Below are 21,370 nucleotides of genomic sequence, written 5' to 3' on the forward strand. Positions count from 1 at the left end.
TGAAGGAAAAAGGTTACATTAACTGGAGTCTTCACTCTTTGCATTCAGTATGAGCATACACAGCTGAAGTGTTAAGATGAACAACGATTTTGATCCTTTAAAGGAACAAAAATTGGGATTTATTACAAGAAATAACTTGAAGTTGAATCGTTACCTCCAAAGAAAGGGATGGGTGAAAGACACTCGATATAGATCTTACCCTCTCATATTTGGCATGGTTGCATTTTCCGCTGGATATGTTTATATGATGTATTTCAATTTTAGAGTTATGTCTGATGCAAGACAAGGGAAAAAAAGAACATTCAAGGTGAGGTGCAACCAGATGTAATGCGGGGTAAAAGCAGCTGACAAGATCTAGGGGATCCTCGAGGTTCATATTATTTAAGTAATCTGATGGCAAAAGAAAGGGTGGGGGTATATTTAACAGACTAAGTCATTTATATTTCATGTTTCTAACTTACCTGAACCACAGGTTGTAATATATTGACGGTGCGACTGTTGGGGCGAGGTTATGTATATTACTGGATATTCACTGTTAACTAAGATCTACCTCTTCAAACTTCATGAACATTTGGGACGTCTAGACTGTGATGTCACATGATTTTGAGTCTTAGCTGCATTTCCATAAACAAAGTTGGAAAGGTGCATAATTTTTAGTGTTGTTGTGATAGTCACTGACTATCGAAAAATTGTCGCTGATGGCAGCACATCAGCGACAATCGGTAGAAAATTTTAAAATCGATAGTCGCAAATTATATTTTTTGAACAAAATGGTTTATATTTCTGCAATATCAAAGGACATACCTCAATTTTTCTTGCGATTGGCACACAGAAATTTTTCCACTAAGCATAAATGGAAGTTGGTCTCACTGATTTGAAATATCATTTTCATTTCTGAGGATATCTGAATATTTTTTGGTTAACTTTACTAAATTTAACCTTTAAATTAAAGTTCAAATTATTGATCATATAAACGATTGTATGCTACCGACTCAATTTGAAAATCGATAGTAAAATAAAATTTGGTCTGATTTTGCAACACTAATAATTTTAACAAAGGATGCATCAGGGGTAGATAAATAGAATTTTGCAGAACTTGCCCTCGGACTGGTTACCATTGTAAAATTACTTGTCCTACCAAAAAAATTCCTTGTCCCAGTTTTTCATAAATAACACAAAATTAAAACATTATCACTTACCTTCAACTATTTCTCCACTGAAACACTATATATACAGGGACCAACCTATCCCCAAAATCACTAGCATTAGAATAAAATGCACATTGTCAACCTAAAAATCAAAGGGATTTCATAACTGGTACTTACATAATATGCACACATGGTCATGGTTCATTATTTAAGTAGGGAAAAAAGTCAATGTTTCATTCTATTCTCTTCAAAAATCTTTTAAATAAGGTATTCCTTATTTTTTTAACTTGTGTATTTATATAAATGAAAACAAAGATAAAATATAGAGTATTTCATTATAAAAACACTACTGTATGCCAATTGAGCAATTGACTTCATGACTACATGTATGTGTAATCGCCAGTCAACAGTTCCAATTTTAATACCAGAAACACGTCTGTATTCACGGCATGAAATTTATGTTTTGACAATTAAAAAGTCTAAAACCCTCAACTTTTTGGACAACACATGAAATGATAAATTCTAGAGGAGTTCTGACAGAGTATTTAATGTAGTGGTCAACAGCAGCAAAAACAGGTGCTCTGCTGTGATTCATTATATCTTAACAGCCATAAGACAAACAACATTATTTTGATTATATGATTTTCTATTAAATGGAAAAGCACTTGTCCACTGGTCCACTTATCAAATAACCTGCCTGCCAAACAAAATTGATTGTCTTGGGCGTCCAGCAATGCTATAAGTATTGTCTATAGCCCTGTCTGTATGCAAAAGCAGATATTTCCCTTGCTATTGCTATGCATAATGTTAACAAACAGCCATTTTCCTTGCTTTGACAAAATGCATTCTAATGAGTTTTTGGGGTAAAAATGTAAAAGCGTTTATCAGAATAGATAATTAAAACCTACCTAACTTAGATAGAAAAATCATCCATACTATCATTGATATTCAGAGGCAAAATAGGCCGTAGCATGTTCCATCTGATCATTGTAAGTTGGCATTCTGAATGACAGACCAATTCCTTCCCTTTTTGTAATTTCTAAGAGCCCACTAACTTGTTAAAAAAGGTTTGTACAATCAAGGAAGTGTCTTTTTCACAAAGTCTATTGTAACGCTAGCGGTTCTGCTAGAAATTGTTTTCATAGAATTAATAATTCGCTCAACTCCTTTAATAAATGTACCATTCGCAAAGAAGACATAAGATTATAAACATTAAACAATTAAATTTATTAAGTGCATTATCAACAAACAATTTATTTAAACGACGACATTCACACCACATTCATACCAAACTAATTATAATAAATGTTTAGTTAAAATAAATAATTAGAATCGTACCATAAAACAGACTGAAAAACCACCCCAAAAATCTAACGTATCTATTCCTATGCGTATAAAAATATGTGACAACAAGTCGTAGTTATTTATAACTTTGACTTGTAAAACTTAACACCAAGCTTTACTGTATTTAACAGGTTAGCTTGTTAAACTCCTAAAATACTTTATTAAATAAGGACACAAGCCGTGGTTATTTATAACTTTGACTTGTTAAACCTAACAACAAGCATTACTGTATTTAACAGGTTAGCTTGTAAACACTAAGGGCAAAGAAAGATAACTCTAATAATCATAAGTAAGTTTATCGAGAAGCAACGTTTAAAAATTCCCAAGTACTCTACTCTAATAAAATAATTTCTATTATAAAAATAATTAAAGAAAAATTTACGTATCTAGAATAATTAAATTGCTGTATGTAAATAAAATAAATAATTGACTTTCGTTGAACTAATCAACTTTAGTCATCATAAAAGTGAAAGATAGCAAACGTATAACTTTAGTTACATAGTTTGCATTAAAATAAAAATGAAATAAAATAGAGTAAAAATGTAAAATAAAATAATCCTAGATAAATTAATTACTAAAGAAGACTACTCAGTCATAGACTGTTGAGTCTTTAAAACAACCGATAGCGGACAATAGTATTTTACTATTTAATGTCCTAGTCGGTTAAATTCTATCCTAACTAAATAAATCAAAAATAAAATAAATTCCTAAATAAAATAAATAAATAAATAAAAATAAAAGATAGACAAAATAAAAGTTAAAATAAAATCCTAAAAAAAAATCTGAGAGTTCCGTAAAACGGACCTACCAAATCAAAATAAGCAGAAGAGTGACTAAAAATTCTCAGCGTCTAACTTTTATATGACTCTATGACAGAAAATAACGGAAAATGCTGGAAAATAACGGATATTAACAGAATTATTAATTATGAAATTTCATTGGATTATCAATTAATGATCAATTATATCGAACAATCTGATTGGTCAATTGTAAAACATCACGATCTTTCACGTGAACAAGTGTCACCAAATATTCTATACAAGTATGAAATAATGAATTTTTACATATTTATCAATTAAATAAAAATATATTTCACAATAAATAATTAAAACAAAACAAATTAAACTTAAAACAATATTCAGTCTATCTAAAAATACAGTCATTTATAAGATACCGCCATTCAAACTCGATATATTTATCGGTTATATTACAAATGCAAGGATAAATTTATCAATTACTTTAACAAGTTTCTAAACCGGAAGTACATCGTAATGAAGAGCGAAACTGTCAAACAATGTGACAACAGAAATTTAGACTATTTCACAGGTATTATATCAACTAAATAACACTAAACAAACAACAATTACTTACTATTTGACACAGTTATAGTCTTAGGATGTATACTTAAGTGCTGATTTACAAATGACATACTTTATTAATCTTTTACCAAACTCTAACTCAGTTCGAATTATCTCAGTCATGTTTATGTTATCAAAATATATCAATCTACCCTTGTTTCACAAGTATATACATTTACAATTAAGTGACTTAGGTACAACTCTGCGAATAGAACATTCATATAAAACAAAATAAAACTGTGAATAAACAAACTTCATCAACCCGCTCCAAATCACCACAATGCATGATAACATATTACAGTCATTGACCCTATTTGATAGAAAAATCAACCCGCTCCAAGCTCACACACATATAGCAAAATATTACAGTCATTGACTCAGAATGATTAAACACTGTTGTGGATAAAATAAAAAAAGTTACACCATGTAACCTAACATTACTATTATTACATCATTTAAAAAAGGGGGGGGTCACATGCACTACACTGCCCCCTCTTTTAAACTGTTCATGTCCTCATGAACGTCAAACATTCATCATAGCAACCACGCATATAAGACAAAGACATCCACACTCATACACAATATTACAACACGATTCTCACCAAATACTATGTACAAAATTAATAATAAAGTCACAGACATCCATCAGCATACACACATGATCTGAAATAAAGTCAAAGATTGTAAACAAAGCAAAAATAATACATTGATGATACACTCACATACATTACATACACTCAAAATAATAATTCAGACAAGGCACATAATTGCGACATTTAAAACGATTCATGCCAAATAAAATATATATATCTTCTGTATCTCACAGCAACATAAGCCATACCCATGGTAACAAAAGACATGCATACCCATGCTAACAAAATTAATCAAAAATCCTCTAAAGGTTTGTATTATGCCAAAAAAAAGTCATAAGGACAGCATTAAACCCCTGGTGATTAATCGTCATTAATACACCTAAATTTGCGGAGCCAATCGTCATTGTACAACCGACTTAAGTATATCTAATTTTACGGGCAATTAGTAACCAATTATATAGAGAATTTACAAATTCTCTATTTAATAACATCTTATTTTAATCCACAACAACTAAAACAATAATTCACACATCAAGTATCTTGATATAGGCAGTGCTCCAACAAATCAAATATCAGTTTACATTGAATGATCCATATATAGTGTAGACATATGTGTAGACATCATCCTTCAAACAAAATCTGTACATACAATATATACCAAGTCATAATTACATAATACTTATAAGTTCTATGAAATTTATCATCAACAAGCATTAATAAATGCTAAATATACACAATATTCTAAAATCCACCCACCATCCCAGACTAATATATAAAAAACCCATTAAACATATACCTTTCTATCTATCTAATTAATTTACTTATCGCATTTTACTACAGTGGACTTCATCTTCTTCTTGAGCGGTGAAGGTGATCTTGATCGAGACTTCCTAAACAGCGTCTCTGCCCTCTCTCTCCTTTCTCTTTTGTAATTCTCCACTCTACCCTTACGTGGCATGGGCTGTTTGGCCTTTGGACGTAACTGGGGCCTAAACCATCCCTGATTGTACGATGTCAGTCTTCTGGGGGATCTGGTTCGGCGTGATGGAGTGGCTGGTCTATCTTCCGGCTGTGGGGTGAGTCCCCGCCTTGGTCCGTTGCTATAGAAATAATTACTCAAAGTCTTCGTTAATTCCTGTACTGCTGTCGTCTGCTCTCTGAGCGCTGCAACCTGGCGTTCCCCCTGCCTCCTCACTTCCGCCTGCAACTCCTTTAAAGCCGAAACTATGTCATTTTTTTCACCGTCCCAGACCGCTTCTTCCTCTCCTAATAGTTGTGGCAGAATATCAACCACCTCTGCAGTGGGACTAATCACCGTTTCTGCAGGTACAAACTCCGATGCTTCTTCCAAAAGAGTTGTCAAAGAAGTTCCGTCACTGTCCACATCTTTACTCTTCTTGGCCCCCATGTTCAACCAATATGCTAGGGATGCCGCCTGCTCCCATCTAGTTAGCAGATCCTCCCTCCATACAAAAGGCTTACTAGCCCTAACTATCTCTACTGGAACATCTGTCCCCTTATGAGGTCCGTACCATTTTCCATGGGCTATTAACTCTTTTTCTGTAAGGGATACAAAATCGCAATGTTTGCAGGTAAAGGGTACCTCCTCCTTTATGACATGGGTCTTTAGATAATGTTTTATCGCATACTTTTTAATCTGTTTGAAGTCACACAGCGTGCACTGGAACACTCGTCCTTTTTTTTCGGCCTTGGCCACATCCATGATGAATCTGTGAAATTACAGATGAACAAGGTAAGTATGAATTTATGTTCTCATTATAAAGGATCCCTTGCCAACCCATAGGAGTAGTCTGTTTCATGGCGTGGTTACGTAATAAAAAAAAAATTATTATGTACACAAATGTATTTAATTCTTTAGAACTTTATACATATAGTACACATGGATTTATTTGGTTTTATAAATCTGCCATTCATTCTCACATCCAGTCATCATTCATGTGGTTGGAATATAGATTAAATATTGTTTTACTAAATTAATTTAGTATCAATATAATACTCTTAATATCTTCTTTTTTTATGTAGATATTTTGTTGAGTCTGAGAGGGATTCTTGAGTTGATCATTTATGACCGAAATCCATCCAGGTGAGTACAACATATAAATATGTCAAGATTAAATTGTTACGTTCTTTCATTCTTTGTATGAAAAATATATTTATTTAATTAATCTTATTTTCTTTATTAAGCATTCATAACTGGAAGAACCAACAAATAAGAACAGCAGAGGACAAGCCGGTCAATTTGGAGGAAAATGTGAATAGCTCTGTTAATGACTCAAGAAAATTTAAGTGGGAAAACCAGTGCTTTCAACATCCGACAAGACTTTTCATCCTCACCAAGGGCAGATAACAAAGTATGTCTCAAGGAAGAAAACCAACAAATCTTGATTAACAACATCTCTGGATAATATTTAATTTTATTAATTGTGGATTAAATTCAACTTCTGAAATCTTTTCAAAGCAGTCACCATCCATGACAATCTGTCACCAAAGTATGGTTTCATTTTATTGTGGTGTACAATCTTGATGTTTGATTGTTCATCTGTCTGTACTTGGTATAATAAATCATTGATCTTTTGTAGCACCAAACAAGGACCAAAGTATCTCGGCTGCAGTTTGTAACTCTCCAGGTCAGTATTTGGACTTTCTAATAAGATAGAAACTAGGTCACCAACTTTATATTGATTCAGGTTAGATCGTCTGTCGTATCTATCCTTCTGCACTCTTAAAGAGTTTTTTAAGTTTTTCCTAACAATCTGGTTTGATTGATACATACTCTCTCTGAGTTTATATAAATAATCTGCACATGTAGAAAAATTTTCTGTCTCTCTAGAAGTACTATATATGATCTCCAGAGGAAGCTTGACTTCTCTTCCCAACATGACCATGTTTGGAGTAAATTTTGTTGATTCTTGGGGTGTACTTCTGTATGCAAGTGCAAGACATCCTAAGTTCAAATCCCAATCTGTTTGCTTGCCCTTGATATAAGATTTAATCATACTAATCAGTGTTCTGTTGAAACGTTCAACCAAACCATTGGCTTGAGGATTCCGAGGAGTTGTTCTAGTCTTTTTAATTTCTAGCATACTGCATAATTCTTGAAATAGATTGCTTTCAAAGTTACGGCCTTGATCACTGTGGATAGATTCTGGGCAACCGAATCGAGCAATGACTTCATTTAGAATTTTATCTGCACAAGTCTGGGCTGTCTGATCATGAACTGGAAGTATTTCCACCCATTTACTAAAGTGATCTGTTACGACTAATATATATTTGTTTCCTCGTGGGGTTCTGGGTAAGGGACCAAGTATATCTATGCATAATCTGTCCATGGGTGCACCAACACTCATGTTCCCTAAAGGTCCTTTTGATGATTTAGTAGAAACTTTGTTCATCTGACATTCATGACATTTCTGTATCCATGCATTAATATCTGTTTGCATGTCATACCAATGAAAGAATCTTCTTATCTTTGCAGTGGTCTTCTTTTGGCCCAGATGTCCAGAGATCACAGAATTGTGCATCTGATGTAGAACCTGGTCTCGTAAGGTATGAGGTAGTAGTAACTGTAAGTATTGTAAATCTCCATTGTTAGAGACAAATTTCTTGTACAGAATACCATCTTTCAACTCGATGGAGTCCCAAACATTACAGTAGTATCTGCAGGGAGGACTGGCATTTTTAGTAGAATTATCATCTGGTTTTTGACCTTTTTCTTTGTAGTCATATATCAAATTCAAGTCTGGGTCATCTTTCTGTAGTTTTGCCATATTTACTGAAAGACATATATCTTGCCAAGATGTAACTTCTGTCTTTGTTTGATTACGAGTAATTACTCGAATAGTATTTGTAGTTTTGTTTTTTGTATCTGGCCATCTCTTACGCTCTGGGGTTTCTTCATTTCTTTTTATACACTTTTTACAGGGACCACATCTCAGTGTCGATTCGGCCTCTTCCACACACTGGCAGTTATGTGGGTCAGGACATCTTGAAAGTGCATCAGCATTGCCATGTTTATGGCCAGGTCGGTATTCAATTGAAAAATTGTATGAAGAAAGTATTTCAATCCATCTGGCAATTCTACCCTTGGGTTCTTTAATTTTAAACAACCATACCAAAGCTTGGTGATCAGTTCGGATTTTGAATCTTCTTCCCAAGAGATACTGTCTAAAGTATTCTACAAAATATCGTACTGCAAGCAGTTCTTTATCTGTGACACAATAATTGGTTTCAGCTTTGTTTAAAACTCTACTGGCATAGGCTATAACTTTTTCTTGTCCGTCATGTATCTGACTCAATACAGCCCCAATACTGAAGTTACTTGCATCTGTATCAAGTATGAACTCTCCGTTCATTGTAGGGAAACTCATAATTTCTGGTCCAGTTAGGAGATTTTTAATACATTGGAAGGCCTCTTGACATTCGTCAGTCCACAGAAAGGTACTCCCTTTTTTTGTTAAGTTAACCAGGGGTCTAACAATACTTGCAAAATCTTTAATAAATTTTCTATAATAGGATGCCATGCCAATGACTTGTCGAACTTCAGTTGGCGTCTTAGGAACTGGCCAATTCAGGATTTTCTCAATATTATCCGGGTTGGGTTTCACTCCATCTTTATTGATCACATGACCCAGGAAGGAAACTTCCTTTTGAAACAACTGGCATTTATTAGGTTTTAATTTTAAACCTGCTTGTTTAATCCTACTTAAAACTTCTCTGACTCTTGTCAGATGTTCTTCAAAATTTGAACCAAATACAATGATGTCATCTAGGTATATCAGACACGTTTGCCATTGCAAACCATTTAAAATTATCTGCAGGGTTCGTTGAAAAGTTTGTGCGCTCCCCTTCATTCCCATAGGCATAGTTAGAAATTCCCACAATCCATATTTTGTTATAAAAGCAGTTTTTGGTATATCTGATTCTTTGACAGGAACTTGGTGGTAACCTGAAGTTAAGTCAAATGTTGAAAATATCGTTGCTCCAGAGACAGCATCTAGACAGTCTTGAATTCTAGGCAGAGGAAAGGCATCATTTACTGTCACCTCGTTCACCTTTCTATAGTCTATACATGGCCGAATTTTTCCATTTTTCTTCAAAACAAGGTTCAAAGGTGAAGCCCAGGGAGAATTTGATTTTCGAATGATTCCCTGTTTTTCCATATCTGTAATTGTTTTAAGTTCAGCTTCAGCATAAGCAATAGGAACTCTTCTGGGTGGAAGTTTAATTGGTCTAGCATTGCCAGTATCAATCGCATGCTCATTAATATGAGTCAAACCCAAGTCTAAGTCGTTCTTGGAAAAAGTGTCTTGAAAGTCAAATAGCAATTTGAACAGATCTCTCTGTGACTTTTCATCAAGTTCATTAGTCTTCAAGGAGTCTTCGTATAATTGTCTTAAATGTTCAGGTAACTTTTCGCTTAATTGTCCTTTTTCTGTTTCAGAGGTATGCCTGACAGTGTATCCTATGGTATTATTATCTGTGCTTCCGCCAGGATCTTCCAGCACAGTTTCATATAGAAACTCTTCAGCATTTCCAAGTACGGCGTCTTGCCATATCTGTTTTTGTGTACAAGTTGGATTCAAAAGTCTGACAGGTACTGTAGTACTTTTCTCTATGTCAATCAAAGAACATGCCATTAACAATTCATACTTTTCTGAAAATTTCTCATTTGGTTCTACTATAAACTCTGTAGGCTCTGTACAATCGTCATTCCTCTCAACAAAAGCTTGAATAATCTTCTCACTGTAAGGGGGGACAACATAATTATCAGCAGCTGTAACTCTTCGGCATTTGTTGTCTGATTTAACTTGAATGCATGGTATAGTAGTTCCATGTAATCGTACAATTCCTTGACTAAGTAGAATATCTGCAGGTACTCCATATTTATCTTGTAAAACATCCACCCCCAAAAGACAATCATCATTTATATTTGCAATGATAATATTCTGTTGTACGACCAAATCATCCAGGTTCAAAGTAAATTCTGCTTCACCAAGTAAGGTCAAACTCGTACCACATGCATTCACAATGCCTGGTGTATCTTTAAGTTCAGGTTTCTTCTTTATTCGTTTAAATACTCTTTCTGACAAGATGGTTCTGGAAGCACCAGTATCAATAGTAAAAGTAACGGGGACATCATTGATTTTTCCTTTGATATAAATTCCAGGGCATTTTTCAACATTTCTTTTGACATCATCAGTAACAAGGCTAATATCTTTTATTTTATTTTCAGATAGGTCTTCATTCAAAGTCTGCTCCTGGATCGTCTCTCGACCTGCAGTTACGATCCCCTGAAGTTTAAATTTCCGGGATATTGTGGTGCTGTACTTCTGAAGTTTTGCTGGGTGACAACTGGACAGTCACGAGCAAAATGACCCTGATTGTTACACTTATAACAAGCTGTATTGGAGGATGTTTTAAATCTGGGAGGAAAGGCTGAGGATTTATTCATCTCGGACAACATCTTTTCAAGATTCTGGATTTGTCTTTGCATTCTTAGTATATCATCTTTGAGATCCGCATTGGTAGTTCCTGATGTTTTAGATTTATGCATTGTTGTAAACGAAGCATCATTTTGTGAAACTGTCTTGGATTGCTTTTCTTTATTTTCAAATCTCTTATTACTTCCTGTTTTTGTATCATTTTCAGTCACTGCCCGAATTGGACGTTTATCGGCCTTTGAAGAGCTCCTTTTATGAAGATCGCTGAAATTGATCACTTGGAATACAGCATCATCAATGTTGTCTGGCTCTTTTATGTATTCGACCTGGAACTGGACTTTCTCATCATTGAGACCATCAAAGAATTTTCGAAGTAGATCCTCTCTGCGTATAGTCTCGTCTCTGTTAGGGTATGCCTTGGCATATAGTTTCTTTAAGTCTGCGGCATAGACTTCTACAGGTTCATTTGGTTTCTGTCTACGGTTGCTGAACTTAGCTTCCAGTGACTTCTTAGTTTCTATAACTTGGTATCGATTATCTAACTCTCTGATTAGTTTCTTGTAATTAGATCTTGTTCTTTTTGTAAGTTGTTCAAAGACAAATTCTCCTGCTCCACCTTGCATTCTAGGTAATAGCTCATCAAGTCTTTCATTGTTTGTCCAATTTCCCCTGTCTGCAATTTCTTCAAATCTGCCCTTCCATACAACCCATTTTTCTTTATCTTGACCAGTAAAGGGAGGTAACTTATGAGAAAATTTTCTGGGATGTCTCTTTTGAGTTACAATAGATGTAGGTATGCTCTCATCATCAGAATCTGATGTACTGCTACTGGTGGAGTCATCTGAGAAGGATGAATTTTCATCGATCAATCTTGCCCGTTTAAGCTGTCTCTCTGACTGAGTTTTTCTAGAAGCACGTCTATGTCTGGACAATGTTTTAGACTGAGCTGTATCTGTACGACTCCTTCCAGGACTCTGGCGCTGTACTGATACACCTGATTGGACTGTATTCAAAAATTTCTGCATGTCCTTTAAAATTGTGGCCAAATCATCTCTGTTGTCAGACAACTGATACATAGGGGGCTGGTATACTGGATTGTTCATTTGTTTACTTCTGACATCTTCGTGATTTTGTCTCGTAGCATTTGAATGATCTGATCTAGTAACTGGAGGACAGGAATATGGACGCCCATTCTTTGGAGGGACCGATTCATGCAAATCATCTATAGACGAATCATCTGTCAAATCATGGATTGGTAGCGGAAATTGATTAGGGTTATCTCCCCTATCGAGGATGAACATTTGTTCATTGCACCTTTCTGGTGTTGTATGATTTTGTTCATTTGTAATAAATGATTGTGACACATTTTCTGTGTTTAAAGGATTCATATGTAATGAATTGTGCATCAAATTTGATGTTGAAGTTGTGCATGACATATGCATAGTGTCTTGTACAGTAGATTTACTGTTTATAACACTTTTATTTCCAAAAGGATTTTCAATTCCAGTTTTTAAACTGTTATCAGAATTTATTTTGTCTACACACTGCCTATCATTTTTCTGTCTCACACTCGCATCATCTGACATCTCACCAGCTTCTACAACAACCAGACCCTTTCTTTTATTCTTTCCCATATTATCTATCTGAGCACTGCCTAATCAAAATAAAAATAAACTTGCACATCAACTTTCATTTTTACAAACAACTAGCAAAAATATAAAAAGGTTCGTATCTCTGGATACCTATAAAAATGAAAGGTATCCCGCCGTGGATGCCAAAAATGTAACGCTAGCGGTTCTGCTAGAAATTGTTTTCATAGAATTAATAATTCGCTCAACTCCTTTAATAAATGTACCATTCGCAAAGAAGACATAAGATTATAAACATTAAACAATTAAATTTATTAAGTGCATTATCAACAAACAATTTATTTAAACGACGACATTCACACCACATTCATACCAAACTAATTATAATAAATGTTTAGTTAAAATAAATAATTAGAATCGTACCATAAAACAGACTGAAAAACCACCCCAAAAATCTAACGTATCTATTCCTATGCGTATAAAAATATGTGACAACAAGTCGTAGTTATTTATAACTTTGACTTGTAAAACTTAACACCAAGCTTTACTGTATTTAACAGGTTAGCTTGTTAAACTCCTAAAATACTTTATTAAATAAGGACACAAGCCGTGGTTATTTATAACTTTGACTTGTTAAACCTAACAACAAGCATTACTGTATTTAACAGGTTAGCTTGTAAACACTAAGGGCAAAGAAAGATAACTCTAATAATCATAAGTAAGTTTATCGAGAAGCAACGTTTAAAAATTCCCAAGTACTCTACTCTAATAAAATAATTTCTATTATAAAAATAATTAAAGAAAAATTTACGTATCTAGAATAATTAAATTGCTGTATGTAAATAAAATAAATAATTGACTTTCGTTGAACTAATCAACTTTAGTCATCATAAAAGTGAAAGATAGCAAACGTATAACTTTAGTTACATAGTTTGCATTAAAATAAAAATGAAATAAAATAGAGTAAAAATGTAAAATAAAATAATCCTAGATAAATTAATTACTAAAGAAGACTACTCAGTCATAGACTGTTGAGTCTTTAAAACAACCGATAGCGGACAATAGTATTTTACTATTTAATGTCCTAGTCGGTTAAATTCTATCCTAACTAAATAAATCAAAAATAAAATAAATTCCTAAATAAAATAAATAAATAAATAAAAATAAAAGATAGACAAAATAAAAGTTAAAATAAAATCCTAAAAAAAAATCTGAGAGTTCCGTAAAACGGACCTACCAAATCAAAATAAGCAGAAGAGTGACTAAAAATTCTCAGCGTCTAACTTTTATATGACTCTATGACAGAAAATAACGGAAAATGCTGGAAAATAACGGATATTAACAGAATTATTAATTATGAAATTTCATTGGATTATCAATTAATGATCAATTATATCGAACAATCTGATTGGTCAATTGTAAAACATCACGATCTTTCACGTGAACAAGTGTCACCAAATATTCTATACAAGTATGAAATAATGAATTTTTACATATTTATCAATTAAATAAAAATATATTTCACAATAAATAATTAAAACAAAACAAATTAAACTTAAAACAATATTCAGTCTATCTAAAAATACAGTCATTTATAAGATACCGCCATTCAAACTCGATATATTTATCGGTTATATTACAAATGCAAGGATAAATTTATCAATTACTTTAACAAGTTTCTAAACCGGAAGTACATCGTAATGAAGAGCGAAACTGTCAAACAATGTGACAACAGAAATTTAGACTATTTCACAGGTATTATATCAACTAAATAACACTAAACAAACAACAATTACTTACTATTTGACACAGTTATAGTCTTAGGATGTATACTTAAGTGCTGATTTACAAATGACATACTTTATTAATCTTTTACCAAACTCTAACTCAGTTCGAATTATCTCAGTCATGTTTATGTTATCAAAATATATCAATCTACCCTTGTTTCACAAGTATATACATTTACAATTAAGTGACTTAGGTACAACTCTGCGAATAGAACATTCATATAAAACAAAATAAAACTGTGAATAAACAAACTTCATCAACCCGCTCCAAATCACCACAATGCATGATAACATATTACAGTCATTGACCCTATTTGATAGAAAAATCAACCCGCTCCAAGCTCACACACATATAGCAAAATATTACAGTCATTGACTCAGAATGATTAAACACTGTTGTGGATAAAATAAAAAAAGTTACACCATGTAACCTAACATTACTATTATTACATCATTTAAAAAAGGGGGGGGTCACATGCACTACATCTATGAAGGTTCTTTTGTTTTCAAGTATCGTAATTGAAAGTAGATTTTGTAAAACAGGTGCGTCTTTTTACCAATTTTAAAAACCCTAACCATCATTCATTTATCTATGCACATCTGTGTACATCAAGAGCCTGTCCCACTTCCATGCCGATATGGGTACTTTTTGCACCTCTATGTTGGAGAATTACATTTTGAAACTTGTGTATTGACAAAAACCCTATGTTCCATTTCAAACATCAAAATAAAGAAACTTAGTGCTTTCATTTCCTATAACAAAGTTTCCTCAGGGAGTCCTGGCATTGGAAAAAAGGCTCTGAAAAATTGTAATCTTCTGGAAATTTGCACAAAAAAAAACAAAAACAAAAACAAGATGTATTTTGAGTACCTTCAGGAAAGAATCAAAATTTAAAATATGAGCCAAAATATAAAACATGTTTTAAAATTTTAAGAACAGTTCTTTCATTACATAAATGCACATTTTAGATCAGAGTTTGGGCTCTGTGTATAATATTGAAAATCGTTTTTGTACAATGAATTCGTTTTTGCGCTTATTTTGACAATTTGTTGCATTTTTGTTGATTTTTTCAATGGCTTACGTGATTGCTCTATATTAATACACCGCTTTTGGTGGCACATATTTTAGCACCATATTTATGGGGACCAACATACTAAAAGTGTTCTGGATGAGGCATTATTAATGCTGAATAAAACATATACAATGACATTGGTGTGCAAGGGATATTTACACCCAAATGATTAAGCATATTTTATCCCATGCATAAATTTCTATTTTACTATTTTTATTTATTTATTTATTTATTTTTACAGTTTCCATGGAACTAATTTTGTAATGGAGAGAAAATGGTGTAAAAAAATAAAACAGTTAATAAAAGATGGTAGACCAGCCAAGTTAAAATCTTACATCAAGAAGCATGATATCGATGTCCAACACTTTCAGTTTACCAATGGAGGAACAATTCTACATTACTGCTGTAAATACCATGAATTTAATGGATTTAGGTAAATTGTACTATATTTATTCAAAGTCAGAATAATGTCAGAACTTACTTGTCTAAAATAAAAAGAGATCACTAATAATAAAATGTATGTAGTCAATGCATATTTATCTGTATTGTGACTGTTCTTTCTCTCTCTCTCTCTTTAGGAGATATCATGTAGATATATGTAGTAATTAAGGTCCAGCATTATAAGCACCCTGTTGCAAACAGCTGTGTCTGTCTGCCTGTCATTTTCTAATTACTTGTCTGGAGTATATTTTCTCTCTCCTTGTCCTGATTTAGCTCATATTTCACCCAATCATCTTTGATGATTTCACTTTTTAAATAAAGAGTGTGCAGTGACTTTGGTCCAAGTTTCTAGGTTAAGATCAACTAACAAGGTCAAAACAGTTCCTTGTGTAAAATCCTTATCTGAGTATATTTTCTCTCCCTTTAACCTGCAGGCCTTTAATAGTTTGCTTTAATCTGACTGACAAAACTGGGGGTATAAGCATTTTCAAAAAAGGAAATTGCAACTAAAATGCTATTGCAGATATGATTATAGGAAAAAATACTTGGAAGCCATCATTTCCAAAGGTAGAAATCTGATTTTGAACTCTTTCCATTGGGATTTTTCCCTTTCAAATATGATGTGTTTATTCCCTTGAGTCCATGAATACTAGGACTGGGACGATACAACTTTTTTCTATAATTGATACGTATCATGATACAATGTATTTGAGCCATAATATGATATGTATCACAATATTTTGAATTAGTTATAAAATCCTCTTTTTGTACCGAGATGAACAAAACATTTCTTCACCAGAAAGAATAACTCATTCATAGAAGCTGTATATCTGTTGTAAAACAAAATTGTTTCGCACAAGTGGTGTTAATTATTATGTATTTCATATTAATACTTATATTTAGCATGTTTATCTTATATATTAAACCCAAAATGTTAAGTAAACAGAGAAAAAAAAAAATTTTAATTTTTTTTTTGGTATTTCTTCATACGTATAGATATGCGTATCATCCTCACATCAGTATTATCGATATATCAATACATGTATATATTTTCCCAGCCCTAATGAATACATTGTAATAGCTTTGCCCCAGTTAACAGTACTGTTAGGAAAGTCATGATATGACACCACATTAAAAAAAAAATAACAGAAAAAAATCTATGCAATGCATACATAATTTGTTTCACAAACTTTATTATTATTTTGCAGATACTTTACTGAGAAGGGAATTTGCTTGTCCACTAAAGACGACGATGGGAATACTGCCCTGCATATTGCTTTAAAGGAAGCCTTAAAGAGAAGACAAAGGTCTGAAGTCAGTGAAAGTAAGTTTCTTTACATTAACATATTCTTAAAATTCTTTACTTCATTTATTGTTTTTTAGTGTATATTGAAAGTGTCATACGATAAGCTGTGTGTATAATATGTTTAAAATCTGGCTTTCAGATTGATATTTAAAGCTGACATGACTTGTAAATAGCTATACACCATATTAGTTTTTCTATCTCCGATATCAGCACTAGGGTATATATATATATACCCTTTGTGTTGTTTCACCTGATTGCAAACCTGGAACTCATGGCTAATATGTATCATTTCCTATGTTGTCTAAGTGTTTACATTTTACTTCATTGTTTTACTTGCATTTCTGTCTGCTTTTAATGCATTGACCTGTGCAGTTGACATTCATTTTTTTTCTCCTGACGTGGTAGAGTTGCATACATTGATAATTTTATCACTATCAAGTAATAACATCAATGTAGAAAAGGTCTACACAGGTAAGATCTGTGCACCGAAACATTTCAAACCATAAAGAAGTCAGAGGCTTGAGAAATGAGGCAAACAAAAAGGAATATGGTGGGCAAAGATAGATTTCTCCTTATACCAGTCATGTTCTGCTTTAGTTTAATATTTTGATACACAACTGAATGTAATGTAGATATATTTTAGCAGGAATTTTCTGGAATTTTATTAGAAACTGTTTTATCACTATTTTCAGTTTACAATCAGATTATTCTGCCAATACTTGAGCGACATCCAGAATCCCTGAAATGGAGGAACCATCACGATATCACCTGTAGAGATCTCCTGGATCAGCTCAGAGAGAAACAAGATGAACAGGTAGGCAATAGGAAACATAATGTCTATAAGTTGTTGGTGTTTTATAGGAAAATTCAGAAATTAGTATTTCTCCTTCTGTAACATCTCACCTACAGTATTTGTACACAATGTAAATATATATTTGTTTATCACACATAAGTACTGCAGTACAGATAAATATGTTTTAAAAAATCATCACTCACAGGGACAAATGTCTAATGACTAAAACACATCTGATGTCATACATATCCTCATATCTTCAGCAGGCTAAAGAGTTTCATTTCCAAATAGTTTTTCATGATTTAGTTGTCAAAATTTGAAGGGAGCTAACATACTGTAATACCATTTACCAGTTCATGTAGTTTCAGCACCATGACTGTTACTGTTGACTTTTGGTTCAAGGGCAAAATAGCTATTGACATGAATTCCCTACCTGATTCTTTTAGTACCATTTGGTCAAGATTAAATTGGCATCAGATTATCACTGGCTCATTAATGTCTAGAATTTAATAAGAAATGATAGCTATTTGGTCCATGTAGGTTTCAATGGTTGTAAAACATATTTTTCATTTTGTCTCTAGAAAACCTTATCAGACAGCTCTAATGACTTCTGATAATTCTTGTTTTTTTTTCCTGTAGTGTAGAGAAAGTCCTGAGGAGAGCTGGAATGATAAACTTGCTGATGAAGTAGAGCATGAATACCAGGAGGACTGGGGCAGCAGGTTTACAGGGGGTAAGACAACTGGGGAAATTATTGAATTAAATCCAGTGTGAACCATATCTATAATTTAATTAAACAACTTCTGTGGCTTTATGATTATAGTACTGTTGTCACTTAGAAAAGATACTGAATTGTATTCATAATTTTCTCCATACTCCATTTCTTTACCAAAATTTAGTTGCTGCATTAAGTCAAATATAGATTTCAGATTATGTTGTTATTTTTTCTTATATATCAACATTCAAAATGGTAAAATATTGCTTTAAAATATTTTTATGCAGATTTATCTGAAGAGGAGAATTTCCAAGAGAGCTACAGTGATTGGTCAGAGAGAATGCATTGTGAATTTCATAAAAAGCGTAAATATAGTACTTCATTACCAAGCTCCAGTAAAAAACCAAAGAGTCAGGAGCAGGACTTCAACTCTAAACTCAGACAGGAAAGAGAAAAAATGAGGAAAAAGTATGAAGAAAATCAGAAAAAGGCTCAACAAAATTACAAAAGACATCAAAAGGATGTGTATGAAAGGAAATGGCAAGAATTATCTGAAAAAATTGTGGAAAAGCAACTTCATTTTTCAGATATTCCATGGCCATTCAAAAAAAGTGTTAGTGAATTAGAAGACTTCCTCTTCCATGATTTAACTGAAAGTGAGGCTCGAAAAAAATATCTAAGGGACCAAGTGAAAAGATGGCACCCTGACAAATTTTTGCAAAAGTTTGGAAATCACATTTTATCTACAGACAAGGAATGTGTCTTGCAAAGGGTTAAACAGGTGTCACAGGAATTGAATCATCTGTTTGAGAAATTTAAATGAATTAGAGAAGGGATGTGTTGGATACTGATATCAGAACTTGATCGACATATGCACCAGAATGTTCCTTATACTTTCTCTTTTATTAAATAATGTGATGGTTAAAAATATTATGTGTTTTTATACAATGAAATATTGAAATGCAGAGTATTTTTACTAGTTTGTTGTGAATTATTTTACAAAAGCTTTGTCTTGGCCCTTGCCTACAGATTTACTAGTTTATATTGACAGCATTTAGGCCTACATTAAAAACTGTTTCATGTCCTAAAAAGGCATATACTGTACGTGTACATAAATTGGCGTATTCAAGATTTAGCACAATCACTGTGTATGGAGTTGTTGGCGAAATCATGAATTAGCGCTATACATGTTTGTGTCCTATATTGTATTTATAAATGATTTCTAAGCAGTATTCATGAATTAGTGCATCGTTGTCTGTGCCAAAGACGCTAAAATATGAAGCCCGCTTTTTTAAGTACACATACAGTATTTCACAAAATGTACAATTTCTTTGGCATGACTTTTTTAGTGGTTTGATCCGTGTATCCTGTTTTCATATCATGTTTTTGCACAAGTTATTATCTCGTACACAGGACATAATATCTTTTTCACACTACAAGGTTTTACAATTACATTTATTTTTTTAAATTTTGATCTTTTTAAGTATAAATTAATACTGTACATCTCAAATGAAATCTTATAATTTTGCTCACATCAAAATTTGCAAATATATGATTTGTTCAAGAGGAATTCCAATTTTCATTTTGAATCTTTCAATTAGATCTAGATATAACAAATAATAGGAACATGTTTGCTGAATTTAAATTACTGATATTTTTATCACAGTGTGCAATTCACAGACCCATAGGAAGCTTTTCAAAAGAGTACAGAATGCTTAGTTTGAGAGCGGAAGGGCCGTAGCAAATATTTTCATAGACAAAAAAAAGGTGTTTGGGGAAGGGGATGGTAAATTCCATCTCCATTATCTAACAACTATAACTACAGTGGTAGCAATTTTAACGAGGTTCGCTCCTGAGCTTTTGAGCAGATTTTTATTTTAACCTATATTTAAAAAAATCTGCTTAATGTTTTAATTCTTACAATAAATCTGGATTCTACAATGCCAAATAAACTATATTCAGTTAAAAGTCCATGATTAAATTCCCTAATAAAAGCATTAAGTGAGGAACTATATTTTGTGGCGGAAGGTTTTTTAGAAGAAAATGATCATTTTTTCTCTTTCGAAGTATTTAAAGTATGTTAAGTTTGGATTCCTATTTTTACATGCAGTCTTCAAACAGAATTATTTTGAGCAGTGAACTGATTTATACTGGTCCTAAATTATATATTTAATAAACTGTCATGAATTCAATCATCATATTTGATAAATAAATCAAATATATTGTGAAAATCAAGAGAAAAAATAGCCCTAATTTAAGCTCAAAATTAGCACTATTTTAGTAATATCTAAAAATTATCATCACAGACCCCCACTTTTAACTTTCATTTCTGAATATACAAGATACTTTTAATCATTCTTCTTAAATTCAGTAAAATGTAATTACTTTTAAATTAGTTTTTTGCTTGTTAAATTTGCAATGCTAGCAAAATGAAATTTTTTGAGTGCAAAAAGGTCAAATAATTGAACGTGCGGAGTAATTTAAAAAAAATTTTCGTTGTCAAAAATTTTAATGGGTCTATTCAAGATGAAATAAAACTGTGTTTGTTCCCATAACTTATTTGAATAAAAAATATTGGAGGAAAAACTTAAAAAATTGATTTATGTGTAAGACGTTTTTACAGTGCAAAAAGGTCAAACTAAATGCTCTGTAGCGCCAAAAGAAGCGCATTGACCCCAATTTTTTGTTTTGATTTTTAATTAAGCTATGTGTATAAATTCTAAAAATATACTTGATAAAAAATTCTCATTACTTTTGATGTC

At 32.6% G+C, this 21,370-nt stretch overlaps 1 protein-coding gene across 1 annotated transcript; it reads left to right on the plus strand.

Annotated features, from left to right (window-relative positions):
- The first annotated feature begins 23 nt into the window (after positions 1–23).
- On the plus strand, positions 24–20,048 carry LOC133197296 (NF-kappa-B inhibitor-like protein 1). The gene is made up of 6 exons (XM_061333256.1): positions 24–307; positions 15,595–15,786; positions 17,003–17,118; positions 17,793–17,914; positions 18,533–18,626; positions 18,896–20,048. The coding sequence occupies exons 1-6, from the start codon at positions 276–278 to the stop codon at positions 19,429–19,431; spliced, it is 1,092 nt and encodes a 363-aa protein (XP_061189240.1). The 5' UTR covers positions 24–275; the 3' UTR covers positions 19,432–20,048.
- Positions 20,049–21,370: the final 1,322 nt, after the last annotated feature.

This window comes from Saccostrea echinata, unplaced genomic scaffold (genome assembly GCF_033153115.1).
Source record: "Saccostrea echinata isolate AGI-Se365-2 ecotype Australia unplaced genomic scaffold, CSIRO_AGI_Sech_v1 ptg000030l, whole genome shotgun sequence".
NCBI classification, from domain to species: Eukaryota; Metazoa; Mollusca; class Bivalvia; order Ostreida; family Ostreidae; genus Saccostrea; species Saccostrea echinata.